Source organism: Podarcis erhardii (genome assembly GCF_964252035.2).
Source record: "Podarcis erhardii genome assembly, chromosome: 1".
In the NCBI taxonomy this organism is placed as follows: Eukaryota; Metazoa; Chordata; class Lepidosauria; order Squamata; family Lacertidae; genus Podarcis; species Podarcis erhardii.
In genome coordinates this window covers 121,979,266-121,997,965 of record NC_138497.1, presented here as the reverse complement: position 1 = coordinate 121,997,965, position 18,700 = coordinate 121,979,266, and the positions used below count along the sequence as shown (strand labels likewise).

General features: G+C 41.4%; 1 protein-coding gene across 2 annotated transcripts in view; it reads right to left on the bottom strand.

Annotated features, from left to right (window-relative positions):
* COL3A1 (collagen type III alpha 1 chain) overlaps positions 1–18,700 on the bottom strand; it is a 96,985-nt gene that overhangs the window by 11,128 nt on the left and 67,157 nt on the right. For both annotated transcript variants that reach the window (XM_081856230.1, XM_081856231.1), the window contains 19 exons: positions 17,974–18,027; positions 17,465–17,563; positions 16,830–16,883; positions 16,680–16,733; positions 15,844–15,897; positions 14,947–15,000; positions 12,556–12,600; positions 12,289–12,387; positions 12,083–12,190; positions 11,246–11,299; positions 9,999–10,052; positions 9,840–9,893; positions 8,188–8,241; positions 6,498–6,605; positions 6,343–6,396; positions 5,315–5,368; positions 3,630–3,791; positions 1,756–1,863; positions 762–869 (listed from right to left, as the gene is read on the bottom strand). In XM_081856230.1, coding sequence (XP_081712356.1) covers positions 762–869; positions 1,756–1,863; positions 3,630–3,791; positions 5,315–5,368; positions 6,343–6,396; positions 6,498–6,605; positions 8,188–8,241; positions 9,840–9,893; positions 9,999–10,052; positions 11,246–11,299; positions 12,083–12,190; positions 12,289–12,387; positions 12,556–12,600; positions 14,947–15,000; positions 15,844–15,897; positions 16,680–16,733; positions 16,830–16,883; positions 17,465–17,563; positions 17,974–18,027 — 1,431 coding nt within the window. The remainder of the gene's footprint in view (positions 1–761; positions 870–1,755; positions 1,864–3,629; positions 3,792–5,314; positions 5,369–6,342; positions 6,397–6,497; positions 6,606–8,187; positions 8,242–9,839; positions 9,894–9,998; positions 10,053–11,245; positions 11,300–12,082; positions 12,191–12,288; positions 12,388–12,555; positions 12,601–14,946; positions 15,001–15,843; positions 15,898–16,679; positions 16,734–16,829; positions 16,884–17,464; positions 17,564–17,973; positions 18,028–18,700) is intronic.

Genomic DNA, 18,700 nt, shown 5'->3' with positions numbered 1-18,700 from the left:
TGGAGCGATATATCCACCAAGTGTTTAACTTTGAAATTATCGTGGTCCTAATGGCATGTCAAAATAGGCTGCTGCTGATTTTCTGAGATTGCTCACACATTAAGGGATTTCCCACACATCACACATGAAGAGGAATGCAGCACCACATGCTGATATGCGTGTCTGAATAGGGAATTACAAATTAAACTTCCATGCTACCTCTGACACAATGCTCTTCATTGAATCTGGTCTTATGTTCAGCTGCGAGTCTGAATTAAACCATAATTATGTGAAGAGAAACCAAGCACAAAGATGTGCAAACAAGCCCTTAACGTCTAGGCGTAGACCAGTTGGGAGACGTTCCCTCTCCGGTCTGCTTGGAGTCCCTGCCCCCAGGAGGCCTGCTGTTGCAGCTGACTGGCCACAGGGGAGCAAAATAAGCAGTGCTACAGTCAAGCAACAGTCCCTCAGGCACACCAGAGGAAGCTTGTCCAGCTCTCCCTCCAACCCAGGTGACAGCAACAAATGGGTCTCCCAGGAAGTAAGGACCTTTGTCTTGTATAATAATCAAATTCAAAGAAATCAAGCAATGAGCATGCTTGGGTGCAAACCAGTATCCAGCTTCCCACAGAAGGAAGACCAAGTCTTTCCTAGTCTCCATACTAGGATGTACAACAGGATGTTTGAATGAGGCTAATTTGTCTCATTCTAGGTGGGCAAAATTTCTACATGCAGTGTGTGTTTATCCCTAGGATAGAACAAAGATGAAATTCTTTCCATACGTCTCTGCCTGGTTCTCCGGGTGCTCCATTTAGGCCCATTGGACCTGGTGGACCTTGAGGTCCTCGTTCTCCTGGGCTACCATTGGATCCTGGTTTGCCATCTTCACCCTGCAATGGGAAAACAGATGGATTAATGACATACTGACATTTAAAAAAACAACAACCTGCTAAATGTGAGCTACTGTGAGCATGAAGAAGTTAAGACCAGAGACATCTGTTCCTAGACTCAGCTAGGTCAAACGCCTTCTCGAGGGAGAAAGTGAAGCTGCTTCTTTTCCTATTCCTCTCTCTCTCTTCTCACTATGTAATCCACCAAGACGGACGGATCTGAATGTGCATGTTTGAAACTATATGCTATATTAGGCACCCAAGAGTAATCTATCTGTGTTCTCCTTGCTGCTGCGTGGAACAACGCATGAATCAGACCTTAGGAGTTAGTAAGTAAAGCTTTTAAATTTACTTGAGTGTGTGGTCTGTTCATTGCTAGAGGGGTAGAGAGGTGGCAAGAGCTTTAAAGCAATGGGATATGCAAAAGGGCTCAATAACATTTCTGCCCATCATAAGCAAACTCCAAAACTACCGGGGGAGGGGGGAGGGGGGAAACTCCCATTCCCTTGATGCCGGCTAATTATACTGACCTCCAACAGTATTGCATTGCATGTCAGTAAATAATCAAGCTTGTTCTTCCTTGGACTCTGTTCAGTGAAGGCAAGTGATTACTACCATCTCTCCCACCACACTGACCATCACTGACATAATGTCACCTTATATTACCACAGAACTGCTGATACTGACACTAACATGGAATTATGTGTTTTATAACTGGAGGAAATCACTGATCACTGGAGACTTGTCCACAAAACAGCTTCCTCACACATTTCTTTATGAAGCTCTCTCTCTCACACACATCACTTCAAGACCTAATTTCTAAAACACAAAACGTTTGTTATGTTAAATAATTTGGAGAATTAAAAGTAACGGGGTAATGCCTTACCTTTCCGCCAGGTGCGCCATTGGCACCAGATGGACCTCTCGGGCCGGGCAGCCCTACAGAACCACGTTGCCCAGGTATGCCACCCAATCCTGAAGGACCTGGAAAACCCTATGAAGAGAAATACAGAAACAAATTTGTTTATGGGATTTATTTACTGATTGTATTTATCGCCTTGGACAATAAACATTTTCCCCAGACCAACAAATACAGATGCAGAAAATGGCTTTTGAAGCTTACTGAGATATGTGTATCTGGGGGGGGGGACGGGGGAAGGTTTCTCTTGCAGAACATGCTCAGCTGAGCAGAGATGGTACAGATGAAAATGCACTCCATGCCTTGCAGAGCATAATGGAGACCATCTTCCCTGACACCTACAAGGTCTCCCTCTCCACATTAAGATTAGGCTTGAAAGAAGCGGTATATTGTAGCCAACAGAACAGTGTGGTGTGTGCTTGGTTGCAGTGTTTGTGTGGTGCCCATAACCGCTAATCGAGTGAGCAAATGGGCCTATGGACCTCAAAAGGTTGGTGAGCCCTGTCATGATTATGGGCTTATTTCAGCCTCCATATTTCTTAGAAATAGTGTTCTGATAAAACTTTTGCTAAGGCTTTTAGATAATGATTAATCCAATCTTAGGTCCCCAGACGTTGTTGGACTGCAACCCCCACAATCCTGTGCCATTTATCCAGATGGCTGGGGCTGATCAACAACATTGAGGAACCCAAAGATTGAGGAAGGCTGACTTAAAGTCTTGCCTCTCACCAATTATGTTTAAGGGGGGGGAAATACTTTTTACATTCTGAGTTGTTCCATTTCTAAGAAACAGAGGAATGTTTGAGGCATAATGCAGAACCATAGTTTGGTGCTATGTGAATGAGCCTGGAAGAAACATCGAGCTTGAAGTATTCTCCTGTTCATGAGCCTGGGAAATTCTTCCCTCATTTCCTGGTTTGAGGCCAACCATAGTTTACCATTTAATGTGAACTGGCAAACTATGATTTGAGCTTGCCCTGAAAACTAGGATCGAAAACCATTATCCAGTCCTGTGATATAGATAAAACAATGTGTATGTTTAGGTAAAGGGACCCCTGACCATTAGGTCCAGTCGTGACCAACTCTGGGGTTGCGGCGCTCATCTCGCTTTATTGGCCGAGGGAGCTGACGTACAGCTTCTGGGTCATGTGGCCAGCATGACTAAGCCGCTTCTGGCGAACCAGAGCAGCACACGGAAACGCCGTTTACCTTCCCGCCAGAGCGGTACCTATTTATCTACTTGCACTTTTTTTAACTGCTAGGTTAGCAGGAATGTGTATGTTTGCTCCTTACTATTTGAAGAGTGTTAACAAAAACTTAAGTAAATGAAATTTTTTTGTAGCGCTGTTAAATCTCCATGCAGCTAGCCTCTTAAGCCTTGCTGCCAGACTGGAGGAGACAGCAGCCAATAGCCAGCCAGCCAGCCAGCAAGGCACTGCCCTCCAGGTGGGGCCATTGATTAGCCTGTCTGGAGATGGTGTTATGGGCAGGAAGACCGCCCCTGAACTCCCGCTGTCCATGGGGAATTCCCCTTCAATGGCCTATGCCTAAGCCATCAGAGGAAGGAGGCCAAGAGTAAGGGGCTGCATCTGTCCCCCACCCCTGGGAGAGTGATGAGCAGCCATTTTGACATGCAGGCAAGGCAATACATTGATTAAGAAGAAGAGCTGCTATGACTAGCTGTAAAGATTGGTCCTAATTTATCACACACCCACAACAGATCAGTGTAATCACTGCATCTGTAATTTTAACGTATCAGAAGTAAGACATCACAGGAAAACTGTAATCTTTCACTGAATATTTTTAACTCTATTTTATAGACTCCCAAATAATGTACTTACTGGTTCTCCTTTTACACCTGCTGGACCTTTTTCACCTGGTGGGCCAGGCTCACCTTTGGGACCAGCAGCTCCTGGGCCACCAGCAGGACCAGTAGAACCAGCTGGGCCAGGAGGACCATCCTTGCCTGGGGGACCCGCATTGCCAGGAAGTCCTGGGTTACCCTAGGAGTCAATATTTGAAAGTGATGCTTGACATACAGTATTTGAATCAACACTCTTAGAATACCAAAATAATGGAGAATTCACGATATGTGCAAAGGAGATAGACCTCCTTGATTTAGACTTGCCACCCTTGAATATGGATTGAATTGTGCTCTATGAACACATTCAAAAGTAACTCGTAAAAAGAAGAGATGCTTTGAGAGTAAAGCAGACTATGGATGAACAACATAATAGCAAATGGGGGTGGGTTTGTTAGCAGAACACAAACATTATTATCATTATTATCATTATTATTTTAAAATGTATTTATTCCTTGTCCTAAGTCTTGCTTGGATCCAGTTGCAGGAATTGTTCTTCGCAGCTAGGCTTTAGTTCAAGCCAAGTTGCAAAAGGACATTTTGCTATATAGAAGAAGAAGAAGAAGAAGAAGAAGAAGAAGAAGAAGAGGAGGAGGAGGAGGAGGAGGAGGAGGAGGAGTAGTAGTAGTAGTTTGGATTTGATATCCCGCTTTATCACTACCCGAAGGAGTCTCAAAGCGGCTAACATTCTCCTTTCCCTTCCTCCCCACAACAAACACTCTGTGAGGTGAGTGGGGCTGAGAGACTTCAAAGAAATGTAACTAGCCCAAGGTCACCCAGCAGCTGCAGGTGGAGGAGCGGAGACGCAAACCCAGTTCACCAGATTACGTGACTACCGCTCTTAACCACTACACCACACTGGCGACAGCATGATCTCAAACCAGGTGGCATAGGAGCAAAGGAAAGGAGCAATGGCCTGGAGAAAGATTGCCGGGTGGCACAGATGCCGCCATGGCCTCCCATTTCCATTGCTGAGATTTTTGACCTCTCATAGAGGCCAACAGGTTCTTGCAAAGGGGTTGGAGTGGCAGGCTGTTTAACAGGGCAGGGCAGCCCACCATTCACCTCTTCCACACATCGTGGGCCAGTTTTACAGCCCTCCATCCCTTGGTTTAGAGTCTTCCACTGAGGCATTGAGTGGCTGCTGGTTTTCAGAGCCAGAAGAAATTTGACTCATAACCACAACTGGCCTTTGGTTGAGAAGATTCGCTTTTCACTTAGTGGATTACGTGGGGTTGTTGGGCCTGATACATAGACATATGTCACAACTTGTGTGGAAATGGCGTTGGGTAGGATTTAAGCACAGGGAGTCACGAAGAGGCACATCAGCTGCTGGCCTGAGTGTGACCCTGAATTCCACCCAGAGGTTTCTTCCTTAGAGCTCTGATGCAGGCGAGTCTGGAAGAACCTAAGCAGGCAATATCGGAGGCTCTGTAGTCTGGGGCAGCTTGGTGTTTCTCCACCAGGAAGATTGTTTTATAATTTATTAAAACAAAAACCAGTTGATTAAGACTTCACGAGCAATATGTGCACAACTTATGGGCAAGTAAATTTTCAAATTCATGTCCATGGAGGTGGGCACTCATCCCTGGCCACTTGAGAACTCAAAGGCAACTGGAGACATTAGTAGCATGGAAAGGATTAGGAAATGGTAGGTATTCTTACACTGTTGCCCGGAGGGCCAGGTAAGCCGCGAGTACCAGGAAAGCCAGCCTGACCCTGAAAAATATAAGTGATGCTCAAGTTAACAGGTCATAAAACACTAGTATCTTCAAATACCGAAAAGCAGAATTCAAGGGACTGAAATATCCTTAAGTACATAATTAAATCACCTACTTTGATGACTATGTTGGAAGTTACTACATGAGAGTGAAAAATAACAGCATTTTTTACATGGCAACTAACTGAGATTTATATGGCGAATGTGCCTGTCATAAACACGTCTGGAAACACAAGATTATTGTGGCAACCTAAAGACTCCTAGAAGTATTGCAGCAGAACCTTTCTGGACTTGATAAGATGCAGGAAGCGTTATCCTCTGTTGGCAGATATATATTAAGAGAGCAATGCTAGAGCATCTTTGTGCAATATGTAGCCATGTTATGAAAAGATATGAATGCATTTCCATTTTATCTCCACGTAAGAACGGGAGGTCAACATTTTACAATGGATGGGCTGGTCTAACTAAATAATAATCATTTTTATTATTTGTACCCCGTCCATCTGACTGGTTACCTCGGCCACTCTGGGTAGCTTCCATCATATAACAAAACACAATACAACATTACACATTAAAAAGCTTTCCTATATAGGGCTGCCTTCAGATGTCTTCTAAAGCTTATATAGTTACTCATCTCCTTGACATCTGATGGGAAGGTGTGCCACTACCAAAAAGGCCCTCTTCCCGGTTTCCTGTAGCTTCACTTCTCACAGAAAGGGAACTGCCAGAAGGCCCTCGGTGTATGTCAAAGCATGCATGAAAAATATTTTTGTCAATTAGAGCTTTCAGGCCAGTTGAACCAAGCATGTAGTACCTAAACTACTTTCTTATTTATCTATGTCAGGGGACTCTAGCATGCTTCTCTTAGATCACAGTATACTTTAGCAAGTGCAACTACTTACATCTGACTGGAACTGGAATATGCAGCACCATTGCTTACTGATAAAGAAGAGGCTGAAAAAACAATACTCACTACTGGGCCTGGTGAACCTCGCTCTCCTTTTCCTCCTGGGGGACCGGCTGGACCCTAGACAGGATATGAGAACGATACATCATAATGCCAGAAGGAAAATACAGACCAGCAATACATTGACTTCATAAACATTAGATTAGGATATCTATGCTTACGGGTGCTCCAGGGCCTCCTGATGGACCAGCAGCACCGGGGGGTCCAGGTTCACCACGCTCACCAGAAGGGCCTTTCTCTCCTTTTCCACCAGGTTCTCCATTTTGTCCCTATAGAAAAGTAAGACATGCATGTTAAACATCAACATTACTATCAGTAGGAGACACAGGATTTCTTTTTTCCCAGCTAGAACTTGCTGGAACTCAGTTACAGCACCTCTCAGGTAGGCACCATTGCCATTAAAAGAGAACAAGGGAGTTCCAGCACCTCTTTTTCTAGAAAAATAGCACTGATGAGATATAATAATGACTGATTACGGGGTGAATAATGAGACCTAACAGTAGCTATTGAGTCCTGCTCCCCTGCTTTTTTGCGGGGGCTGCAAATCCCGTCATGGATGATTCTGGTAGAAAGCCTCTCTGAGCTTGGCTTTGGCTGGGGAGGGCGGGCTATAAATAAAATTTTTTTATTATTATTATTAAAGAGTGCTTTGGGAAAGCTGGAACCCAAATTTAATTACCTGTCAAGCTCAATGTTTGTTTCACTGTAGATGCAATTAAAGATGCTTATTGCAAAGTAGTGTGCACAGAGCTAATGTCTTATTAATTTCCCTGACAACTTCACTCAAAGACTGGGCTTTTCAAAAGACCACGATTCCTCCTTGGTTCTGCTCTCCACCTCCAGCATTTATTGCTTATAAAAGATGTTATAGGCAATCTCAGTGCAGGGCGAAGGGTAGAATCGCCTCAAGAAGCAACTGGTTGCAGCAGGGCATTCTGCTGTGATCAAAGGAGCACTCAAATTCTGTTTGGCACAAGCACCTTACAATGGGGGTTATTGCTGTTTACATGTCATTGAGGTTTTTTTCTTTTGTTAAATCACTATATTTTAAAAAGCAGCAGCCAGGTGTACTTGATGCAGAAGCAGAAGCAAGCACATCTGGATTACTATTAGACAAGTGGATGTGCACCAAAAGCTTGCTGTGTATCCTTTCTCCTAATAGTAGAGCTCCTGTTCAGGGTCCTAGGCAGCTATTTTCTCAGTTGTTCAGAGTCATAGCCAGCTGGTCTTTCCCAACAATTATCCTAGATTCTGTGGTTGCTGGGCATGCTCAGTCCTTATGGCTAGGCGTTTCTGTTTTTGATTTCTAAAACATTGTACTTCTGCAAATATCGGAGTTTCACAGAAACCTCTCTCTTGTTTCTGTGGCTTGGTTTTCGAACAGCCTAGTTCTCGAACGTTTTGGCTCCCAAACGATCAAAACCCGGAAGTGACTGTTCTGGTTTTCGAATGTTCTTCTGGAAGCCGAACATTCAACGGGGCTTCCGCAGCTTCTGATTGGCAGAGGAGCTTCCTGCAGCCAATCAGAAACTGCGATTTGGAATTCGAATGCTTTGGAAATTGAACAGACTTCCGGAACGGATTCCGTTTGACTTCCAAGGTACAACTGTAGTTCTATTAGCACTCAATGCCTGAATTTACTAGAAGGTTCAATATTTATAGGAAGCTGTTGCCTTCCTCTTGCTATGCACAGGTGAGAGTGAAGATGGGTTAATAATGATCTTCTGATGCATACTTAAAATCCAGAGCTTCTATGGAAAAAGACTAGGAAAATAAAAAAAGTATCTATGTATATATCTATCTATGCATCTTTGTACCTATGTCTCTCCCTCCCTCCCTCCCCATACTTACAGGAGCTCCAGGGAAGCCAGCTGGGCCAGGGGGTCCTTGCTCTCCTCGATCACCCTAAAAATGTCAACGAGTAATACAATTAAATCACCACTGAAGTTTGCAAAGTACCACCTCTATTGTTGTTCCTATTTCAGCTGCTCTGGTTTGCAGATATTCTGCATTTGCAGGGTCCCCCTATTCTCTCCTCTCAGGACATCAAACTGTTTACAACATCCAAGAAAGTGTGCAAAAGCTTTGATACCCCTTCATAACTGGTTATGCTTTGTTAGCTTGGCAACTTCTTATGGAAATGACTTGATCAAGGATAGGTAAAAGTAAAGGGACCTCTGACAATTGAGTCCAATCGTGAATGACTCTGGGGTTGCGGTGCTCATCTCGCTTTACAGGCCGAGGGAGCCAGTGTTTGTCCGCTTCTGCAGACAGTTTTTCAGAGTCATGCGGCCAGCATGACTAAGCCGCTTCTGGCGAACCAGGGCAATGCACAGAAACACTGTTTACCTTCCTGCCGGAGTGGTACCTATTTATCTACTTGCACTTTGACATGCTTTCAAACTGCTAGGTTGGCAGGAGCTGGGACCGAACAACGGGAGCTCACCCTGTCGCAGGGATTCGAACCGTGACCTTCTGATCAGCAAGTCCAAGCGGCACAGTGGTTTAAACCACAGCGCCACCCGCGTGGCTATCAAGGATAGCAAGCGCCTAAACCCAGACTTTGCTTGAATGCCCTATACATTGACTCATTCCCCACCTGCTGTGTTCAGTTCCTTTCTTATTTCTTTATCTGTTTTGTATACCAATGCAAGAAAGCCGTGCATTCCTCCCCTCCCCCTTTGAGATTTTCATATGTTTCTCAGGGGTCCAACTGTACTCTGTGTGGCAGGAAAGTTAGATAAACCCACAAATGGACATTCTAATAATGAACTATTATTTATCAAGTAGCTAGGAAAGGATCAATAATATTTTAAATAGGACAATAAGGTTAATTTCCCTCAAAGGGAAGAATAGATAATATGCATGTATGTCACCTTGGGTTCCATGATGGAAGAAAGGTGGGATATGAATGCAAGAAAAATAAATAAATAAAAATAAACGTTGATTATATTCTTGTACGTATCTACATGGCCAGACTGCTTTGCTAAAGATGCTTATTTTGTCGATAATCAGTGCTGTGTGCTAGGCATCAATTTACTTACACGATTTTATGCCATCAGCAGAGTTAAATGTTTAAAATCTATCACTAGAGATCTTATAATAGACTATTATAAGAAAAATGAATACGCTACTGTTGAAAGCATGGCTCCTTAAATTTGCATAAATGTAAAATGTTAGCGGGGGAAGGGAAAGGAGAGGGAAATATGTGTACAGGTTCCTATTGGTTGGTAGTGAAAATTGTGAGATTGTGCATATAATTTAGTACAGAAGAGGGACTGATTTACTTTCATATATAGTTTTAAAATACATGCCAAAAAGAAATGATATTCTGGCACTTTCTATTATATATTGATCCCTAAGCAAGCAATCCAACACTCAAAAGTACTATATGTGAAGTCAATGGGTTGTACAGAACTACATTTCTTCCTTGGAAAATACTTTAGGAGCAGTACAAAACAAAAATTGGCTTAAAGTATGATTGAAAATAAAGGATCTCTTACGGGACCACCACGGGGACCTGTTGGACCATGAGGCCCAGCTGTACCAGGCTCTCCCTGAAAGAAAATAATATTTTTTTTTTCAGAATTGGATTCTTCAAAATGTGCACAGTTGACATTTACATATGAACAATAATCGCCATTTTGGAATGAGACCTATACCTTGTCTCCTGGTTGGCCTGCTGGACCGGGGGGTCCAATGGAACCGACAGGACCCTGCAGGATGAAATATATATATATATATATTCAGCAGTGTAATTTTAATAAAAAAAAATGTGAACACAACTTTCAACAAAGTCTGGAAAGCAAAAGTGTTCTGAATATTCTTTTCCCAGATTTCTGGTTTCCTGCGGAGGTAATGGCGGCGCGGAATTGATCGCTCAGCAAAAAAGCGATCAGCTCCGAGGCTTGCAGGGGTTATAGGTGATCTATAGGGTAAATCTGGGTTGTTGTTGTTGTTTTATACTTTCATGCTATGAGAATTAGTGATGGTGCTGAAATTCCACACTGGGTAAGGGAATGGAACTGAATCTTCCACTTTGGAAATACTAAGCCGAAGTCAAATCTCTGCATCTCAAAATAGGCTCACCCACTACCAGTTGTCAAAGCTGATCCCCACCACTAAATACACACACACACGTGTTAAGTTGGGGAGAAATGGCTAGGAGGGTTCGAAACAGTCAAACATCTACAGTGGTGCCCCGCAAGACGAATGCCTCGCAAGATGAAAAACTCGCTAGACGAAAGAGTTTTCCGTCTTTTGAGGTGCTTCGCAAGACGAATTTCCCTATGGGCTTGCTTCGCAAGATGAAAACGTCTTGCGGGTCTTGCGAGTCCCCCCCCCCTTTTCTAAGCCGCTAAGCCGCTAATAGCGCTAATCCGCTAATCCGCTAACAGGGGTGCTTCGCAAGACAAAAAAACCGCAAGACGAAGAGACTCGCGGAACGAATTAATTTCGTCTTGCGAGGCACCACTGTATTAACGCTGAGGAGCATGGCCTATATAGAAGTTTGCATTGCTCAGGAGCATCCACTGCTACATGGGAGCATAGAGTGTGTGGGTTAGAATCCCTCCCAGCGTCATCCACTGAGCAGAGAAATATTGGAAAACTGCACTCCCTGTGCAGTAAACGCTCCTGAGCATACACATCACTGTCTATTTCCAATGTGACCTGTGCCATTGCTACCAACCCTCCCTGCTGGCCTCCGCTGCTGGTTCCTGCCCTCTGGACTTACCTGACAAGGGGAAGTTTGGGAAACTGGGGAAACTGGTAGGGAAGGTTAGCAAGGAGCTCCCCAAACTCATATAATGAGCTGGAAGAGAACTATTGGAAATCCACCCCCCGCCATGTATAAAGGGATGTTGTAGCCAAGTTATCTAAAAATGAACCCATGGGAGGTTTTACTCACTCGGACACCATCTTTTCCAGGCAAGCCATCTCCACCTCTGCTACCAGGCTCTCCCTGTCAAACAAAGCTTATATGGTTACCAGAACAGGAAAGGGGGAGAAAGAGGCATCACTGCTATTTCTTAACATTGCTAAATCACCAGGAGTTTGTTTGCTGCGATCAGTGTTGTAGATATAATGACTCTCCCAACAGAGTCAATCTACTTAGTGTCTGGAAAAGGGTCATTCCCTCCCTGCCAATCTGTAATTTATGTTCCTATGCCTATTGTTACCAGTGGCACAGAACTGGTACACAGCCTGCTGTGAGAAAACACTGGTTTTCACAAAGTATATAAAGTATACAAGGAAGGATTAGGAAGTATTAGAAAGTTATGAATCAGGACGCTGAGTCAATCATGGAACTCAAGTGCAAATCTGATCAATAAGTTCAGGGTTAAAGAGTCAAACTGAACCAATCCCACTAATATAAACATAATATGGTGATTAATAACCCATTCTTAATCCTTTTTGTTTCAATTAGAGTCCTACTGACTCCAATGGAAGCTAACTCCATGTAAGTATACTTAGGGCAGGGGTGAGAGAGGTATGCTACCTGAAGATTTGACCCCAATATTTTTATATATCATTTTGCATCCAAAAAGTGGGGATCTCAGGAAAGATAAGTACCTGCAGCTTTTAGTGGCCTCATCTGGCAATGCAGTTTTTCAAGGAACCTATGATCAGGTCAGTAGTAAAGCTAGCCAGATGATCATTATGAGTTTAGAATAGCATGCGTTGTTGTTGTTGTTGTTGTTGTTGTTGTTGTTGTTGTTGTTGTTGTAAGTACAAAAGTGCATACCTTGTCCCCTTTAGGTCCAGGGTTTCCATTGGCTCCTCTATCTCCAGGCATTCCTTGTAAACCTTGTAGTCCGGGACCTCCAGGAGGACCTGGAGGACCACCTGGGCCCTAGTGGAATGTTTTAAGAAGCTATTACATGACAACAAAAGAGGAAGACTGGAAATATTTTGTAAGTTGTGCACAAAACTAAATAAACTTGTACATACCTTTGCACCTTCTGGTCCAGGAGGGCCAGCTCCACCTCTACTTCCCGGGGGACCCTGAGGTCCTTGTGCACCTCGTTCTCCTGGGATGCCATTTTCACCCTAATGTGAATTAAAACATTTCGCTTTGCACAATCTCCAAGGGCCACAGCATGTATTTGTTTGGTTCCCAGCCCCCCTGTTCCATACTTAAACACACACACACACAAAAACCCAAAACACACGGAGCAGTTGTTACAAAACACACGGAGCAGTTGTTACAAAATGTACCTTGGTCCCTGGGAGTCCTGGAGCTCCATTTTCACCTCTTGGACCCTGATATGAACCAAATGCAGATAGATTACTTACATGTTTCATGAAATACATATTCATTAATGCTTAACACACACCCAGGCATTTTCTTTTGAGCCATGTCTCCAGTTTATTACCTAATATATACAGTTGTCATACTAATACAATCCATTAGAAGCAGATAAACCTCGTCATTTTTATCATATTGATCAAGTTTTAGTCATTTTATATAAACCTAGGGACTAGCTTTGCCAAGTGTTATTGGGAGACATTGCAATATAAAGTTATTTTGTGGGCTTATTACATTTTTTGCTGCTCATATTTGACACAACTTTAGATTTTCAAATTGTTTCAGATGCTTCTTAATTTTCATGAAAAGTTATAATTAATTGTGTCCAAATCTTTACTGCTCTGAGTAAGATACATTTGTGCAATTGACTTCAAATTTTGATTTTATTTTTAAAATAAATATTTGTTTTTAAATTACTTTTAATGCTATTAACAAGGGGCACATCTTTCTTTGGTGAAATTGTATGCCATAAATGCATAAGAGTAATCTGCCCAAATGGATAGAAAAGTTATTATAATGTCCATAATGGAAAACATATATATAATACCACAGCTGCATTCTGAAACACACTAACTAGGAATTAAGATACATTGAATATAGGAAATCTTACTTTCATGCAAAGCTGCATAATATTGCATTCCTAGCCATCTTAATATAACCTGGCAATGCAATCCTGAGTAATTGATTGGATTTATAGGTCATGTCATGGCCATAGTTCTCAGACGATGGATTGCTCACACTTCAGTTGCTAAAGGTACTGTGAACAGTACAAGTAATAAACTAGACATCCTTCAAAAGCTTACAATGCATCTAATTATCTGTTATTTTGGTTTGAAGTAAACTATACATTATTTGGATCCAGAAACTGAACCAGTACTAACTTTCTTTAAGGTTTTAAAAAGATAATTCCATTCTACTTTATCAAAACCCTTTTTGACCTGTAGGAAAATGCTAACAACCCACACTCTTTTCTATCCTCATGTTTAGTCCTGATAGTTTTCTATGCCCTACAGTTTGTATGAAATCCTGGCATATCAGGAGAATATAATTTTTTATTTAAGAAGCAAATATTGATGGAAACATTTTGTAGACATTGTTTTAAAAAATATAGCTTTTTTAAAAAAATCACATTCCTACTAAATATGAATTTATTTGACAACAGTCATGATTATGTGATATATTTTCTATAAATATTAACCTTGTTCATATTTGGAACATATATGGAATATATTTTATGCTACTCTTTCTTTTTAAAGTTTTATATTATTATTATTATGGTTTACTTTTCTACTATGTTGTAGGTTTTTTAAAAAAATTATTTGGCTCATGAGTCACATCACTTCATGGCAGTAATTACTTGGTATGTAATACCTCATTAATTGTTTAATTAAAGCTATACTAGAAACTTCTCCCTGACATGCTCACTTTGATATCCATGAAAATTATTTGAGATGGCATTCAAAACACATGATAGTCCTGCTTTTGGTCTGTGATGGTCCTGTCCAACAACAGATAAATCATGTGAAGCTGATGATTGTGTACACTAAAATCTTTCATCCAGTGGGTCACAACAATCCATAACCAGATCATGAGCTATCTAACATGTGTCATGCTGGTGACGCAATGCCCATTTATTTTGGAGAGAGAAAACAAAAATGAAAAACAGACGGGGGGGGAACATGGGGGGGAATCTAAATAGAAGGAGGAAGGTAATGTAAAGCAAAATTCATATATGTCAATAAATTCCAGAAGATTCCATGTAGCAAGGTGGGGTTAAGAGTAAAGTTTCGGTTCTGAGAAGTCTGAATATATCTAGCGCGCAGCAAATCCTTTTTTTCTGGACATGATGATGAGCGAAGCTAGAGGTTTTGTTGACCATAGCTTCCAAAAGCACTTCTAGATGAAATATGAACATTAGAGAATGGTTTTGGAAGTAAAAACCTTATCAGTTTCAAAGACTATTTCAGAGCAATGTCCTACAAGTCTAATCCCCACCCCGCCACTGCCCCTGGAAAATGGCTCTATGTCAACATACAGTTAGGACTCAGAATTCATTATAGCAACCTTGGAATTTTCCTTGTGTCCCAGGTTTGCTAGGGCTGATATTTCAGCAGTGATATATGCCACCATTTCCAGATATCATTTAGATTCTGCTGTGATAGTATGTGGGAAAGCCTGCATGTTTTTCACCACACCACTCAGCACTGTGTATCTGTGCATCCATTTTTTTCATTTTTTTTTCTGGAGGTGAAGATTGAGGGGAAAGAGGAGGGAAAAGATAAGATGAAAGGACAACTTACAGCTTCTCCAGGCTTTCCATTCTCTCCGGGTCCGCCAGGAGGACCAGGTAGTCCCTAGGAGAGACAAAAGAACTCATTGCACATATATAGGTCTGCTTTTCCAGCACATGGTGCTGCATGACTTTATAAATAAAAATTCAGAAAGAGTAGAAAGTAGCTTCTTCCACTTAGTGATTTCCATCTGAATATGGGCATTATATTGTGTCAAAACACTGACCCATCTTTTCAGTTATTGTCTACTCTGATTGGCATCGGCCTATTTTCCCCACCTGCCTTACATTCTTTAACTAGAGATGTCAGGGAATAAGCCTAGATCCTTAAGCATGCAAAATGGCTACTCCATCTCTGAGTCAATACTATTTCTATTCCATGATAAGGGAAAATGTGCAGTTCAAGAGTAACCCTAACAAAGGTTATGTTTGCAGCCTGCCACCAACAATTCTTCGTATAGTCAAATGTGAGGCTAACCTGAAGGGTCTATGTCAAGGAAAACATCTGTAGGAATATTGAAGGAAACCTACAAATAGGATTAGATAAATTCCTTGGGAGGTATTTATGGATCTTTTACAACTCTTTTTAGATGACCAGTAGCTAAATTTGATAACCCATGGTGTCTTTGCAGTTGGGAAAGGCATAAAAATACAGAGTAGGGAAATCTATGGTACCTTGCTTTTTTCTGGCTGAAATTGGCTCAGTTACATTGCTCAAATCCCACTGATTCTGATGGGATGGGATAAGCAAGCTGAGTTCAGGATTGCAGACTTGAACATCAAAATATAATTAAATGATTCGAGTCATAAATGCATTTCCACAGTTTTGCCCAAACTTGCTTTTAAAGAATCTGGTTTGGAAAAAAATATATACTCAAGAATGAATAACAGCTGAATATCAAAATACCTGGAATCCAGGTGGTCCTGTTGCTCCTGGCTCTCCTCTTTCCCCAGAAGGACCCTGGAAAAACAGAGGGGGAAAGTAGTCATAGTAGTTTGCCAACACACTCTACTCATCATTGGCACATCTGTACTGTTTTGTTCCTGGATATGCTGAGATAAAGAAACAATAAGAGGGCAACACTAATCAAGAAGAAGAAGAGTTTGGATTTGATATCCTGCTTTATCACCACCCGAAGGAGTCTCAAAGTGGCTAACATTCTCCTTTCCCTTCCTCCCCCACAACAAACAGTCTGTGAGGTGAGTGGGGCTGAGAGACTTCAGAGAAGTGTGACTAGCCCAAGGTCACCCAGCAGCTGCATGTGGAGGAGCAGAGACGCGAACCCGGTTCCCCAGATTACGAGTCTACCACTCTTAACCACTACACCACACTGGCAAAGAAGAAGAAGAAGAAGAAGAAGAAGAAGAAGAAGAAGAAGAAGGTGGCAAAAGTACTGAATTCCTGATGAATGATTCCCTGTTCTGCTCCCCTCAATCTCATTTCCAATGCTATCGGAACAAACATACTCATTTCTCCTAAATATCAAAAAATACTTTGCATGGTTACCAGATGAAATTTGTGCCCCACTGCCTGATGTCAAGTGAAGTCCCAGACAGAATTACAGATAGGACAGGTGATAAATTTACTTTGTCTTTTTATAGCCAATAGTTACAATTTTAGTAGATATGATATAATTGGGATGATGCAACAGTAATTGCAGGTTGGAGTAGATGACCTTTGAGGCCTCTTCCAACTCTGAGTCTATGAAATTGTTGTCATGTTTCTCACTGAAGCTTACTTACAGAAGGTCCTGGAGGGCCTTGTGCTCCTGCTTCACCATCCTTTCCTGGTTGTCCCTGTTAAATAAGAATTGGTGTTAGTTACGGTCAGCATAATGCCATAAAGATATAATATGGAATTACTAGGAGATTGATTACGGTAATTCTACTCACCAGTCCGCCAGGAGGTCCAGGTGAACCTCTCTCTCCATTTTTACCTGGTGAACCCTAAGAAATACAAAACATATGGCAGAGTTGAAATGTATCTCTGAAATCTTTTGTTTTTGTTTTGTTTTGTTTTGTTTTGTTTTGTTTTGTTTTGTTTTGTTTTGTTTTGTTTTGTTTTGTTTTGTTTTGTTTTGTTTTGTTTTGTTTTGTTTTGTTTTGTTTTGTTTTGTTTTGTTTTTAATAGTGGAAAATTTCAATGGCTATGGACTGAAAGCAATAAAAGTTCAGTGTACTAGATTCTATTTATTATCAAAATAATGTGATAGAGCCATAATTAATGGCCAGTCACAGACATTCAGGGGTGCCATACTCAAAGTAGAGACAGACTGGACTTTTTTTCCAGCTGGGACTCACTGGAACTCAGTTCCAGAACCTCTCAGGTGGGCACCATTGCCATTCTAAGAGAACAACAGAGAACAACAGAGATATTCATGGTGAGTTCTGGCACCTCTTTTTTTGTAGGAGAAAAAGCACTGGAAACAGATATTCTGTTGTCTGAGTCACAGCACCATGACTTTATAGAACCTGTAAGTATAAGTAAGTGTAGCCTCTTAAGTATATATTCTTCAGATTATACTAACCTCGCTACCTTTGGGACCAGGAAAACCCATCACTCCTGGTTGACCTCGTGGACCTGCTGGTCCTGGGGGACCACTTCGCCCTGATTCTCCCGGGGACCCCTGATGAAAACAAATGCAAATTAAATGTATAGGGACATGTAAAGAAACAACAGAGAAATACTGAAACCCCAAGGGATCATCTTGCTGTTGTGAGTTAAACAAAGACAGTTCTAGATTATCCTGTCATTTTAAACATTCTTGAACGATATAAAACACACACACACACAAAAACGAGAGAACCCTAAGACACTGAAAGTATACGTTCATCTAATAATATTTGGTGTCCCTATGAATGTTAGCTAAGTAGGGTTGACAGTGCCATTTAGTAAAACCCAGAGTAAAAGCTTTGCTAATATAACTTCAGAGCAAACCAATGTACTCAGTAAATTTAAATAAGCTGCTATATTTACTTTATTACAGATGTGAAAATCAAGGATGGTAACAGGAGTGGCATAAAGTTATTTACTTACAGAAGGACCTGGTTTTCCATCCTGTCCTGGGCTTCCTGGGCTTCCTGTTAAACCCTGCACAAGGAAATCAAAATAGTATTTGGGTAAAAGAGACCTTTCGTAAGAGGACATTTTAGGGTTCCATTTTATTTTTCCCACTGTTACAGCATTAGCCTTGAAGACAAGCTTCATTAAGTGGTAGGGCATGTCATTTTAGGGTGTGAAACTTAATTTTTGCTAATCTCTCCAGTGAAGGGTCTTAAAAATTTCGGTGTGAAAAATTCAAATCTGCTATTATTTTGTGGCTGGACAACTATTAGCTTGGTATGTCTACTTTTGGTGCAATAGCACACAAAATGCTTTCAGAAAACAAAATAATTTGAATTTTCCCTTCTGCAAATGTCAGGTGATGCTAAATAAATTAATTAAAAATATAATTGCAAGTGCTTGGCAAATGTTTTCAATGAATTATGCACATTTTGCTTGCTTAGAAAAACTAAATTACATTACTTTAACCAAAATTCCTTTTGAATTCCAAAGTCATGTTACAACTTTTTATCTCCTCTCACTTTTGGAATTTGAAAGTTGACAAATTCAAGATGTCCTAGTGGTGCAGTCAAGAAACAAGTCCACCATTTCTTCTCTATAATGAAGCACAGCTCTTTACAAGATTGACCACTAAGTGCATAGGTGTAAATGGATTCTCAAGGACTTGGACACTGGTAGGAATTATCTAGAAATCTAGAAA